Source organism: Equus przewalskii, chromosome 20 (assembly GCF_037783145.1).
Source record: "Equus przewalskii isolate Varuska chromosome 20, EquPr2, whole genome shotgun sequence".
Classification (NCBI taxonomy): domain Eukaryota; kingdom Metazoa; phylum Chordata; class Mammalia; order Perissodactyla; family Equidae; genus Equus; species Equus przewalskii.
The window spans coordinates 29178323-29191893 of NC_091850.1; the positions used below are offsets into that span (position 1 = coordinate 29178323).

Below are 13571 nucleotides of genomic sequence, written 5' to 3' on the forward strand. Positions count from 1 at the left end.
CTTTTGCGTTGCAGAAGCTCTCTGTTCTGATGAATTCCCACTTGTTTACTTTTTCTTTTGTTTCCCTTGTCTGACAGGACATGGTATTTGAAAAGTTCCTTTTTAGTTCGATGTCAAAGAGTGTACTATCAATATTATCTTCCAGGAGCTTTATAGTTTTATAGTTTCAGAATTTCTCTAAGTTATTCATTTTGTTGGCATATAGTTTTTCATAGTATTTTCTTATAATCCATTGTATTTATGTGGAGCCTGTTCTTATTTCTCCTCTTTCATTTCTGATTTTGTTTATCTGAGCTTTTTCTCTTTTTTCTTTTTAAGTCTGGCTAGGGGTTTGTCAATTTTATTTGTCTTCTCAAAGAACCAGCTCTTTGTTTCATTGATCCTTTCTACTGCCTTTTTTGTTTCAATAGCATTTCTTTCTGCTCTGATTTTTATTATTTCTCTCCATCTGCTGACTTTGGGCTTTGTTTGTTCTTCTTTCTCCAATTCAGTTAGGTGTAATTTGAGATTGCTTATTTGGGATTTTTCTTGTTTGTTAAGGTGTGTCTGTATTGCGATGAATTTCCCTCTTAATACAGCTTTTGCTGCATCCCATATGAGTTGATATAGCATGTTATTACTTTCACTTGTCTCCAGATATTTTTTGATTTCTCCTTTAATTTCTTCAATGATCCATTGCTTGTTCAATAGCATATTGTTTAGTCTCCACATCTTTGTCCCTTTCACAGCTTTTTTCTTGTAATTAATTTATAGCTTTATAGCATTATGATCGGAGAAGATACTTGTTATTATTTCAATTTTTTCAAATTTATAGAGGCTTGCCTTGTTTCCTAACATATGTTCTAGCCTTGAGAATGTTCCGTGCGCCCTTGAAGAATGTATATTCTGCTGTTTTTGGATGGAGTGTTCTATATATCTCTATTAAATCCAACAGGTTTAGCTTTTTGTTTAATTCCACTGTTTCCTTGTTGATTTTCTGTCTGGATGATCTGTCCAATGATGTGAGTGGGATGTTGAGGTCCCCTACTATTATTGTGTTATTTTTGATATCTTGTGTTAGGTTTGTTAATAGTTGCTTTATGAACTTTGGTACTCCTGTGTTGGGTGCATAGATATTTATAAGCATTACTTCTTAATGGAGTGTCCCTTTGATCATTATATATTGTTCTTCTTTGTCTCTCTTTACCTGCCTTATCTTGAAGTCTACTTTGTCTGATATAAGTATTGTGATACCTGCTTTCTTTTGTTTGCCATTAGCTTGGAGTATCATCTTCCACCCCTTTACTCTGAGCCTGTATTTGTCATTGGAGGTGAGATTTGTTTCCTGGAGGCAACAAATTGTTGGATCTTGTTCTTTAATCCATCTTGCCACTCTGTGTCTTTTTAGTGGAGAGTTCAATCCGTTTACATTGAGGGTTATTATTGATGTATGAGGGCTTAATGCTGTCATTCTGTCACTCGTTTTCTAGTTTTCCTGCATTTCCTTTGTTTCTCGCCCTGTGTGTTTTGGTCTACCCATTGAATTATGTAGTTTTTTATGATGTGTTCCTTAGTTTTTTCCTTATTTATTGTTTGTGTCTCTGTTCTGCTTTTTAGTTTGGTAACTACCCTGAAGATTGTATTCAGAATCTCATGTATAAGATAGTCCATTTTCTGGTGGCCTCTTATTTCCTTAGCCTAAACTGATTCAGTCCCTTTCCTCCGCCCTTCCTAAGCTATTTTTCTCATATCTTATTCCAACTTATGTTGTCAGTTTGTGGTTAAAGTGACAAGGTTGTCTTTGTTTTTGGTGTTTTCCTTCCCTTTAGCCCTAATGCCATAGTTGAATATTTGCTATCCTATTCTGATTCTATCTATTTGTCCCCTTGCTCTGTGTTTTGTGACCCTTTCTCCCTTTTTTTTCTTTTGTTCAGGTATGAGGGCCTTCTTGAGGATTTCTTGTAGTGGGGTCTCATGCATGGCTACAAAGTTCCTCAGCTTTTGTTTGTCTGGGAAAGATTTAATTTCTTCCTCATATCTGAATGGATTTTGCTGGATAGGGTATTCTTGGCTGAAGATTTTTATCTTTTAAAGTTTTGAATATGTCATTCCATTCTCTCCTAGCTTGTAAGGTTTCTGCAGAGAAATCTGATGAAAGTCTGATAGGAATTCCTTTGTAGGTTGTTTTCTTCTGCCTAGCTGCCATGTGTATTCTTTCTTTGTCATTCATTTTTGCCAGTTTTACTACTATATGCCTTGCAGTAGGTCTTTTTACATTGACAAATCTAGGAGATCTGGATACTTCCTCCACACATATTTCCCTCTCATTCCCTAGATTTGGGAAGTTCTCTGCTATTATTTCTTTGAACAAGATTTCTGCTCCATTCTCCTTCTCTTCACCTTCTTGAATAGTTGTAATTCTTATGTTGCATTTCCTCATTTTGTCAGATATTTCTCAGAGACTTTCTATTTCTTTTTAGTCTCACTTCTCTCTCCTCCTCTATCTGGAGCATTTCAACATGTCTACCTTCAATTATGCTGATTCACTCCTCTATGGTGTCCACACGAGCATTCAGGGAATCCATATTTTGTTTTATCTCTTCCATTGTGTCTTTCATCTCTAATATTTCTGATTGATTCTTCTTTATAGTTTCAATCTCTTTTGTGAGGTAGCTCCTGAACTCATTGAATTGTTTCTCTATAGTCTCTTTTACCTCATTGAGTTTTTTGATGATAGCTGTTTTGAATTCATTGTCATTTAGTTTACATATTTCTGTGTCCTCAGGACTGAGTTCTGGGTGCTTGTTGTTTTCTCTCTGGTCTGAAGATTTGTTGAAGTGCCTGATGTTGGAAGGTTGGGTCTTTCTCCTTCTGATATTATTTGGTTGCAGTTACAGCCTATCACCACTGGGTGGGGGTTGAGACCCACGTGTTCTGAGCCTTCTGCCTTCAGCAGAGATGGCATGGTGTAGGTCGGGGGAGGGGTGCTTTCTCCTGCATGCAGTCCCAGGTTTCCCCATCAGCTCTTGGTCTCCTGGGGTCTTGGCTTGATGAGGTCACCCCGCATGAAAGCTTTTGCCTTGTTAGAGGGCTTCCCTCTAGGCTGCAAGGACCCTAGGGAGTCCTGGGTGATCCTGCTGATGCACAACCCCTCCCCCACTCCTTCCCTCATGTAGCCGCCTTGCAGCAGAAACCGCAGTCTTTAGGGGAGGGAGCGAAGTTCTCTCTTACCCCATTCCAGCTCCTCCAAGGAGGGCTCCAGCCACTCCGCCCTCCGTCATGTGACTGAGTGTCTCTCCGAGGTTTTTGTGCTGTTGTGGTATTTTCTGTTGGAATATGGTTGCTCCCTTTTGTCGTATGTTGGAGGGGAGAGAGTCCCAGGCAAGTTCACTCTGCCGTGATACTGACATCACTCCTCATATTTAAGTCTTTTTTGAATGTTTGGTAGAATTCACCAGGGAAGGTGTCTGGTCCTGGACTTTTGTTTTTTGGGAGATTTTTGATTACTATTCCAATCTCTGTACTGCTGATTAGTCTATTCAAATTCTCTATCTCTTTTAGATACAGTTTTGGAAGTTTGTATCATTCTAAGAATTTATCCATTTCTTCTAGATTGTCCAATTTGTTGCTGTGTAGCTTTTCACAGTATTCTCTTATAATCCTTTGTATTTCTGTGGTATCCGTTCTAATTTCTCCTCTTTGTTTCTGATTTTAGTTATTTGAGACTTCTCTCTTTTTTTCTTGGTGAGTATAGCTAAAAGTGTGTCAATTTTGTTTATATTTTCAAAGAACTAGCTCTTAGTTTCATTGATCCTTTCTATTTTTTTTTAGTCTCTATTTCATTTATTTCTGAATTTGTTTTTATTATTTCCTTCCTTCTACTGATTTTGAGCTATGTTTTTCCTTTTTTTTCTAGTTCCTTTAGGTGCACTGTTAGATTATTTACTTGAGATTTTTCTTGTTTCTTTAATTTTCTTACAGTATACCATAAGCCTCATTGGGGTAGAGGCAAGACCATACAAATTGATTCACTTTTTTATAGTTTAGCACTTTTAGCTCTAAGAATGGCATGAAAGCACCAGTTGGAACTTTTCAAAGGGACCCATTTAGACAGTGGCAAGATGAAGCCAAAAACTTTTCCTTGAAGCAGAATCTTTTGTGCATATGGTGGAAAGTGTATGTGTGTGACACAAGTCCTCTAAGGCTTGTGAGACCACAAGAGTAACTGGCTACCTCTGTTTCTGCCAACAGGTACAAATCTACAGCAGTGGCTGCTAGCATCATCAGGCGCTCTCACCCCCTGACCCCCAGCCAGAGGCTGGTGGGCTGGACAAACCACATCCTCCAGACAGGAGGTGCTGCACACCTCAAGCCATATTCCTTCCAGCAGTCGTGGTATCAACAATATCTACTTGACGTCTTCTTGTTCCTGCTGGTGGTCACCCTGGGCACCATGTGGCTCTGTGGGAAGCTGCTGGGCATGGTGGCCAGGTGGCTGTGTGGGGCCAGGAAGCTGAAGAAGGCCTGATGCCAAGTGTAGCCTGGGGTGGCAGTATTTGGGGGGGGGTCACCGTTTCTTGGGAACCTCCCACCCTTTCTTGGGTTCTGGCAAGCTCTGTTCTCCACATCGTATCCACTTGCTAATTGTGCTGCAAATTCCTGCTCGCTGTTTTCTTCCTGTGATCAGATTTCTTTACTCAGCACTTGTGGCCTTCTTTATTAGTGAGTCAGCCAAGGCTAGTCTGTGATTCTGTCTCTGGGGCATTTGGACCCAGTGGCCCTCAGACTTTAAGCCTTGAAGCCCTTCCTTATCACGCCCCTCTTCCAGGCACTGAGCCTGAACCACTCTAGCCTCCAAGGCCAGTATCTTCTGAGCCTCTTTCCCTCTCACCTGCCCCCACTACTTGTTATGGAATAACAGCTAAGACAGGCGCTTTCCTAATTCTTTTATTGTCTATTGGCTTCTCCTCTAAACTCTCATCAAAGCACAGGAAGCCTGTCCTGCGCATGTGCCTTTAGGACGGAACCACCCTTGCAGGACCACCTTGGCTTCTGTCTTGGTTCCTGCACAAAGCTCCTTCTTTGCTGATCAGGCATGGAGCCTGCAGGTTGGTCATGGGCTGAAGTGGCCTTGTTCTCTGTTTCACAGTGCTGAGCTGTCTTTAAATTTTCCCATTAAAAAAGTAAAGTCATGAGAAAGAAGGTCATTTGTCTTTAAACTAAGTCTTTTTTTGTGCTCCTTGATAAGTGAGTCTTTCTATATGTGACATACTCTTGGGAATTGCATCCACTTGATAGTAACTGAAACCAGAAAAAGTGGCTGAAATGCTTAGGGTTTTCTTTCATCTTGTTTTTCTCATGTAAAAGAGATCTGGAGGTAGGCAGGCAGTCCAGGGCTGGAGTTGTAGCTCCATGATGTACTCAACAGTGCCCATGTCTTGTTTGGTTGATCTGCCTTCCTCTGCAGGGGTGTTTCATCCTCAAGGTTGCCCTGGACTTTCAAGAATGTCTTTTTGTATCCAGCCAGCACCTGGAAATTTGGGCAAGACATGGGAAAATTGGGAAAAGTGAATTAATCAGGTCCTTGCCAGCTGAGTCAGCCCTCATTAAAGAGATTTCCCAGACACTCCAGCCACCCAAAGACTCCACTTATGTCTCGTTCACCAGACCTGAGTCCCGTGACCACTCCTAGCTGTACAAAAATTCTAAGAAATGTTCCCCATCTCCAGCTGCTGGGGAGACACGTTAGAAACATAAACAAAAGGCAATGAATAATGAGAGGAAACTAGAGCCTTGGCCACATGTGGAGGGCAGGCAGGGAGGGTCTGGATTGGATGTTTTGTTCCACCTGTGACCCTGTGACCTCAGGGAGAGTCTTACACCAACTGTAACTACCATAGGTGGAAACTAGACCTTTTGGGGTGGTGAACATGCATAATAGGAAGAGCAGTCCTTTACCATGCTGAAGTATGTTATGTTTTCTGAGTTCTCTAATTTTGTTTCTGCCATTTAACTGGGTGGATGTGTCTAATCAGCCCACCCCAAAGAAGCAGGTACCAGCAGGAGGAACCACAGATGGAGAGGGAGCCAACGTGCAAATTGAGATGAGAGCAAGAAAACCTGCTGCCCCCTCCAACCAAGGCACGTGGCCTGGGCAGTGGAGATGGACTGGTTTTAGCTCCCACTGGTCCCTCTTGAGGGCATCTTTTTGCAATGAATAACCTGCCCTACCACACGGTCATCCCAGCTGGTGGACCCTCCCACCCAGGCTGATTCCATGCCCATGCATGCAGAGGGTGGTTTGATTAGCTGGGGGATTCTCTTGGGATATTTTGTTTAGGTGCACATTTTGTCCCTAAGACCTAGGGAGGCTCTTTTGTCCATGCCAGCCTTTAAATTAGTTAATCATTTATTTTTTATAAGTCTTCAAGTGAAATATTCACAACTTTAGACACACATATGTCCAGAGTGGATTTTCGAAATTTTGTTCAAATCATCCCAAGATAACAATAAATAATAATGAGATAATGCTTGTACTAGTGATTCAGTCCTCGGGCTTTTTTTTTTTTTCCCACTAATTAAAAATCCACAATGAATTTTGGGAGATCCTCTTGTGTTTTGGCAAATGCAAAGAAGAGAAGCTTCCACAAACAAGGGCAGTGGACACCTCCAGGTGACAGGGACCCTCCCTTGTCTGTAGATGAGATTCTTGAAAGGGATGGCACCCAGTGACCACTCTTCCTTTCTCATTTTGATTGAGCGGTTAGCTTCTTCTGTATTCTACAGTGATTTTACAAATAAAGAAGCCTGCGAATATGACAGAATAGAGTGCCAGATGTCAAGACCAAATAATAGTTTATTTCATTTCACTCCTTCCTCTTGTTATAATTTCTGTCAGGGAATTTTATTGAGTTAGGCTTTTCATTCCATATTCCTTTAGTGACCATTTATGAACTTCATATTGTCTCGGATGAAAGATACTGTCATTGGGAAATCAATTACCCACCAGTTACAGAAAGCCTCAGCAGAGGGGCTTAAGTCAGTGGGCTCCAGCCTGGGCTGTCTGTGCCTTAATGTGTACGTGAAGACCTTTCCCAAGCTGCATGGCACAGAGCGTCTGGAGGCGATAAATCTTCACCTGTGTGTACTCTAGTTTCCTAACACTGGTCTGCCTAACAATCTGCTGTGTTTGGGTGGTAGAGTTCTCTTTCCTGCCACACTTTTCACAATTTCCTAACCCTTATTTTACAAAAGAAATGCATGTCTTTCACCCCTCCCTATTCTCACTATGTTGCATTGCCCCAGGATGGAAAAACAGGGGTACCAAATGGACAGTTAGAAATGTAATGACTGAGCAAGAGCCCTTTGTTATTAAAGTGATTTCCAATTCTTCATTTTTAAGAAAATTCAAGAATAAATTGTGATTTTTCAGCTGTTAGTCCATTAAAAATAACTGATGTTGGATTGCTATGAGAATTTTTGTCTAGTATACTGAAGGTGTTCAAAGAGTTGAGGCACATGATTTTCAAGATGGTCATAACAAAACTTGTGCTACTTATTGATGCGAATAATTTTCTCAGTGTTTACATAACTAAGAGATATTGATATAAACACATCCTATTCCACAAGTAGATAATGTTTGTTAAATGTTAAATGTTAAAATTGACACTAGTCAATTTTAAAAGAATTTAGAAACAGTTCCTTATCTCATTGTGACGTGCATTTTGTGTTCAGTAATTATTGAACAAATCAGAAATATGTTTATGTTTCTTTGGCTAATTTAATGCAATTATTAAAACTTAAAGTAACTTTGTAAAAATATTCAACTATTAGAGCCTTATTGTCATAGGATAGAAATATTAATTTTAATTTGAATACATATTTTTGATACTCAAGGTAATAACTGGATATGCAACACAATTCTTTCAAGCATAAACATACATAGAGTAGAATTACATTCTCTAGAAAAAGTGGAGTAGAAATAATAATTCAAGAGGATTATGGAATGATGTAAAATTTCTAACTTTATCTACTTTATCTTAGTGTGTCTATCTAAGAGTTTGTCAATTTTTTTATCTTTTCAAAGAATCATCTCTCAGTTTCATTGATCCTTTCTATTCTGTTTTTTTTGTCTCTATTTCATTTATATCTGCTCTAGTTTTTAAATTATTTTCTTCCTTCTACTTACTTTGGGCTTTGTTTGTTCTTCTTTTTCTAGTTTTTTTTTTAAGGTGTATTCAGTTGCATTTCTATATAATAACAAGGAACTAGCAGAAAGAGAAAGCAAGGATACAATCCCATTTACTATCACAGCAAAAAGAATCAAATACCTAGGAATAAATTTAACCAATGAGTTGATAGACCTATACACTGAAAACTATAAGACAATATTGAAAGAAATTATAGAAGAAACAAGAAAATGGAAAGATATTCCAAGCTCATGGATTGGAAGAATAAACATAGTTAAAATGTCCATATTACCTAAAGCAATCTACAGATTTAATGCAATCCCAATCAGAATCCCAATGGCATTTTTCACAGAAACAGAACAAAGAATCATAAAATTTCCAAAATATATAAAGAACTCCTATAACTTAGCAAAAAATTGAACAACCCAATCAGAAAATGAGCAAAGGATATTAACAGACACTTTTCCCAAGAAGATATACAGATAGCCAAAGGGCACATGAAAAGAGACTCAAAATCTCTAATTATTAGGGAAATGCAACTCAAAATTACAGTAAAATATCACCTCATGCCCATCAGGCTGACTATATTTAACAAGACAGGAAATACCAAGTATTGGAGAGGAGATGCAGAAAAGGGAATCCTTATACACTGCTAGTGGGAATGCAAATTGGTGCAGCGACTATGGAAAAGAGTATGGAGATTTCTCAAAAAATTAAATTAGAAATACCATATGTTCCAGCTATTTTACTTCTGGATGTTTATGTGAAGAACGTGAAAAACCTACTTGCATAAGATTGATGCACTCCTTATTATGCTGAGTGAAATAAGTCAGAGGGAGAAAAGTCAAATACCATATGATCTCACTCATAAGTAGGAGATAAAAACGACAGCAAACAAATACATAGACACAGAGATTGGATTGGTGGTTACCAGCAGGGAAGGGGGGAGGGGGGCTGAAGGGGTGATTGGGCACATGTGTGTGTGATGAACTGTAATTAGTCTTTGGGTGGTGAGCATGATGTAATCTACACAGAAATCAAAATATATAATGACACACACCTTAAATTTATATAATGTTATAAACCAATGTTACTGCAACAAAAAAGAAAAAGAAAACAAACAAATAAATAAATAAAGATTGATGCACCCTTATGTTAATTGCAACATTATTCACAATAGCCAAGACTTGGAAGTAACCCCAGTGACCAAGTGCCCATCAATGGATGAGTGGGGAAAGATAATGTGGTATATTTATACAATGGAATACTACTCAGCTATAAAAAAGATGAAATCGTGACATTTGCAACACTGTGGGTGGATCTTGCAGGTATTATGCTAAGCAAAATAAGTCAGACAGTGAAAGTTTGACAAATGTGGTATGACTTCACTCGTATGTGGAAGATAAACAAATAAACAAACACATAGAAAAGGAGAACAGACTGGCGGTTACCATAGGTGAAGGGGTGGGATGAGGGCAGAAGGGATAAAGGGCCACATATGTATGGTGACAGATGGAAACTAGACTTTTGGTGGTGAATGTGATGCAGCCTATACAGAAGTCAAAACAATGAAATTTTACATATTGCTATAACCAATGTGACCTCAATGAAATAATAAAAACTAAAAAAAAAAAAACCACCATAAAAGATGGTTTCAGAGATATAATCCAATAATGGTAGATTGATTTCACTTGGGGATTTGCTTCCAGAGTAGAAACAAATTACTCCCAAGGAATTACTTCCAGGGAGTAGACACTACATGTAGGGAGTAGTGTCTCTTCAGCTTGGGACACTAGAGGAGGTTTTAAGCAGGTCCCTGAGGAAATGGGTTCTGGGGATGGCAGCGTGAGGTAATTAGAAGACTTTGACTAGAGATGAAATACCACAAATCTAGGAATTGTCCATAAAACTCAGATAGTTGGAGCTACTTTGAGGCGGAGCTGTCATCCACGTGATTTCCTAAGGTCTCTACCATTCCTGGTTCCGAGTATTTTCTATGCAGAGAGTGTGGTGATTACTTGGATGGAGAAGGGCTAAGGATCAGCTCACTAACCCCTCCTTCCCATTGCTCATGGGCAGGATGGTGAGGGCAGAATGTCCAGTGGAGCAGGAGCCTAGGGAGGAGGGGAAGAAGAAGAGGAGGGGACAGAGAGAAGAGAGACAGGAGGGATCCATTTCTTCCCACCTCCCAGGCTCCCAGCCAGCGCCAACCCTTCTCTGCCTGTGCACCATGTGTCTGGGGTGCAGCAGTTCCTTTGCAGGGAGGAGGCACAGGGCTTCCAGCACAGGAACCAGCATGGCGGGGCAACGGGTGCTGCTTCTCATCTGCTCCCTTCTGCCTGGGCTCCTGCTCTCAGAAGCTGCCAAAATCCTGACTCTGTCCTTGCTGGGTGAGTGCTTGGCCAAAGAATCCAGAGATAGGAGCGTCCCAGGCACCCGTGCCAGGGCTCAGGCAAACAGTCCTAGGTCAGAGGGTCCTTCCCTGTGGTTTTGCAGACTGAGCAGGTTTGTGTCCCAGGCTGGAGAAGGGAGAGGCAGTCAGGGACAGAGAGGGGCCTCTACCAGTAGAGGAGAAGGTAGTCCGGAGAAAACAGCAATTTCCTTTCCTCTCTTTTCATCTGCTCTAGACATGCTTCCCATTGTTCATGGCTGGGGCCAGAAGTTTAGATCCAGTTCTGAGACTGAGACCTGGGCCGGCTCTTCCGGTGCGTGGGCTGGACATTCAGAGGCTCACTCTAAACTTCTGGTGGGGGATGGGAGGAGTGCGGGGCACAGCAATTACCTGTAGAAAGTGGAAGATGAAGTTAATTTCAGGGCCAGAAAAAGGTGCTCCTGGGGGCAGCAGCACAAATGGGGAATATTTCATTAATAGGAAACCTGGAGAACTGATCCAGCAGAGGAAAGGACCCCAGGACAATCGAGTCCTTGGGAACCCCTCTTTCTTTCACCTGTGCTGCTGGAAGTTTCTGAAGGACAGGGAAGCAGTTAATTCTGCATATTGTGGAGCCAGTTTCATTTCCTTTACTTTTGCGCAAAAGGAACAGAATACCAATGGGAAAAATTTATCAGAATAAGGAGTCATCATTGGATGGAGTTCCCCAAGAATTTTATTTGACCCATCCTGAAAAGATCCTGGGCTCCCTAGATCACTTTTAGATCCCCAAGAATCTGGGGATCCTAGAGCTGGGAGAAACCATAGAGTTTATCTAATAGGGTCTCTTCTCTTATTTCCTGAGAGGGAAACTGAGTCAGGGAAATGAGGTGTCTTTTGCTAAAGCACACCAGTGCTGCCTTAAGGAATCTGTGGAAGAGGATGCTTCTTACCTCCAAAGTGTCATCTTCCACTGATTCCACTCTTTCACTCTTTACGGTGAGGATTTCTAAAAATCAGTATTTAAAAAATACAGTATTTAAATGTACTCCATTTTAAATCTTTTTTTTATGATAGTTAAAGGCAATGGTGGAAAAGAGCTTCCTCCTTTCTTGAAAGTACACTGGTCTGCCTCAGACTCCAAGAGGAAGCTGGGGTGGTTGTGATGTGCTGGAAGTGCCGCCTCTGCTCCAGAATGCCCTCTGGCTCACGAAGACACACATGAACGGCTGCATCTGTGGATGTGCCTTCTCCCCTGCACCTGTTTCCTCCATGAGGTAAATGTAAGCAAGAACAGACAGTCTGAGGGGATGGGGGATTTGTGTTTATATAATCTGTGCTATCACCGGTTACACAAGTATGGATCTAAAAGCTAGATTAATTTCCACAGAAACAAACCGTTTCTGTAGTTCTACACCCGTCTCTGCTGACCCAATCATTGTGGGAACTTATCTCCCAAAAGTACCCCATTTCCCAACTTTGGCAAATTCTAATTCCTTCCCTCCTGAATTGGCTTTCTCTGCTGCTGAGATCCATAGATTCAAGAAAAATATTCCAAGATAGCACATGGTCTTAGACAAGACGTTGCAGGTATCTCCATATGGCCCCAGCTACAAATGCAAGATGCACCTTAGGATCAGGAACTCCGTAAGACCTAAGCACTGAGAAGCTCATCACACTAACATGGAGACCACGAGTCACAAGAGGGGCTTTTTGACGGAGGATTGCCGCAGGTCAAGGATTGGGGCAGACAGGATGTGGGTGTCTGGGCTGGGGCTTACCCAAAGTGAGAAGAGGCACTGAAGAAACTCATCTTCCTCTACTCACTGTCAACTTTCTGTTGTCTTACCCTGGATTTCCCCACGTCTCCACATCGATTTCAGACTTCTGTTCTCGTCTTTACGAAAATGTAGTTATTCGTCATTCCTAGGTGGAAGCCATTATCCACTGCTGGACCGGGCGTCTCATATTCTCCAAGATCATAGTCATAATGTCACCACGCTTCATTTTGGAGGAGATGTTTTAATCCTAAGCATGCTTTTTGAAAATTATTGAATTCTTCTATCCCAGGCAAAAAGAGATAATGTCTTTTGTATAGCGCTGCTTAGCCCAAAATCTTTTTGAATCTAGTTGTATTGAAAAAATGGGAAAAGCGTGTGTGTGTATTAAGTGCTGGATATCTTATTAGGCTCTGTAGACCTGGCCTCCACACACCATACCTCCATATTTTACCCCCTTATCTGGGTGTCACTTCATTTCAGGCAAGCCTCCAGACAGTATTGTTGATAATTTTGGTAAATACTAACATGTACTGTGGCTTAAGTTTTTATTGATCCGAAGTGTTCAACCATATTTAAGGCTTCTATCTTGCAAGGAGAGCTGTTCTTCCTATTTCATAGGTTACTTTCTACTCCTGCTACGAGACCTAGAAATTTTCTCCAGCCAGCCATCCATGTCCTGCACTGCCTGGTGTCCCATGCCTAAAAGCCATTTTATTGTATATTTGCTCTGGGTTATTTTTAGTTGTTTAAAGAAGAAAGGTAAATACAGACTTGTTAATTCCTCATGGCCACAGATTGAAATTCCTTATCTTCATTATTTAAAACACTTTATTAAAGTAATATTGGCATATAATAAATTGCACGTATTTAAAACATACAATTTGATATACTTGGATGTATATGTATACACTTGTGAACCATCGACATAATCAAGATAACAAATATATTTTTCTCCCCCAGAAGAATTCTCATGTCCGTTTGCAATCTCCCCCGGCCCTCCCATCGCCAGTCAATTACTAATATGTTACTATATGTTAGATTGCATCTTGTAGATTTTATACAAATGGGATCATAAGTTGCATACTCATATTTTGGCTTATTTTACTCAACATCATTATTTTGAGATTCATCCATATTGTGCGAATGAATAGTTCATTTCCTTCTCTTGCTGGGTGGTGTTCCACTGTATGGATTACCACAGTGTTTTTATTTACTTGCCTATTGAGGGACATTAGGCTTGTTTCGAGTTTT

The 13571-nt window shown here is 40.6% G+C and overlaps 2 protein-coding genes across 6 annotated transcripts in view; both read left to right on the top strand.

The window, feature by feature from the left end:
* LOC103545445 (UDP-glucuronosyltransferase 3A1-like) overlaps positions 1-7443 on the top strand; it is a 28462-nt gene extending 21019 nt beyond the window's left edge. For all 3 annotated transcript variants that reach the window (XM_008512102.2, XM_070587022.1, XM_070587023.1), the window contains one exon: positions 4231-7443. In XM_008512102.2, coding sequence (XP_008510324.2) covers positions 4231-4507 — 277 coding nt within the window. In that variant the 3' untranslated portion in view covers positions 4508-7443. The remainder of the gene's footprint in view (positions 1-4230) is intronic.
* Positions 7444-9963: 2520 nt separating this feature from the next.
* CAPSL (calcyphosine like) overlaps positions 9964-13571 on the top strand; it is a 48177-nt gene continuing 44569 nt past the window's right edge. For all 3 annotated transcript variants that reach the window (XM_070587030.1, XM_070587027.1, XM_070587026.1), the window contains exon 1: positions 9964-11816. In XM_070587030.1, the coding sequence (XP_070443131.1) occupies positions 11781-11816 (36 nt within the window). In that variant the 5' untranslated portion in view covers positions 9964-11780. The remainder of the gene's footprint in view (positions 11817-13571) is intronic.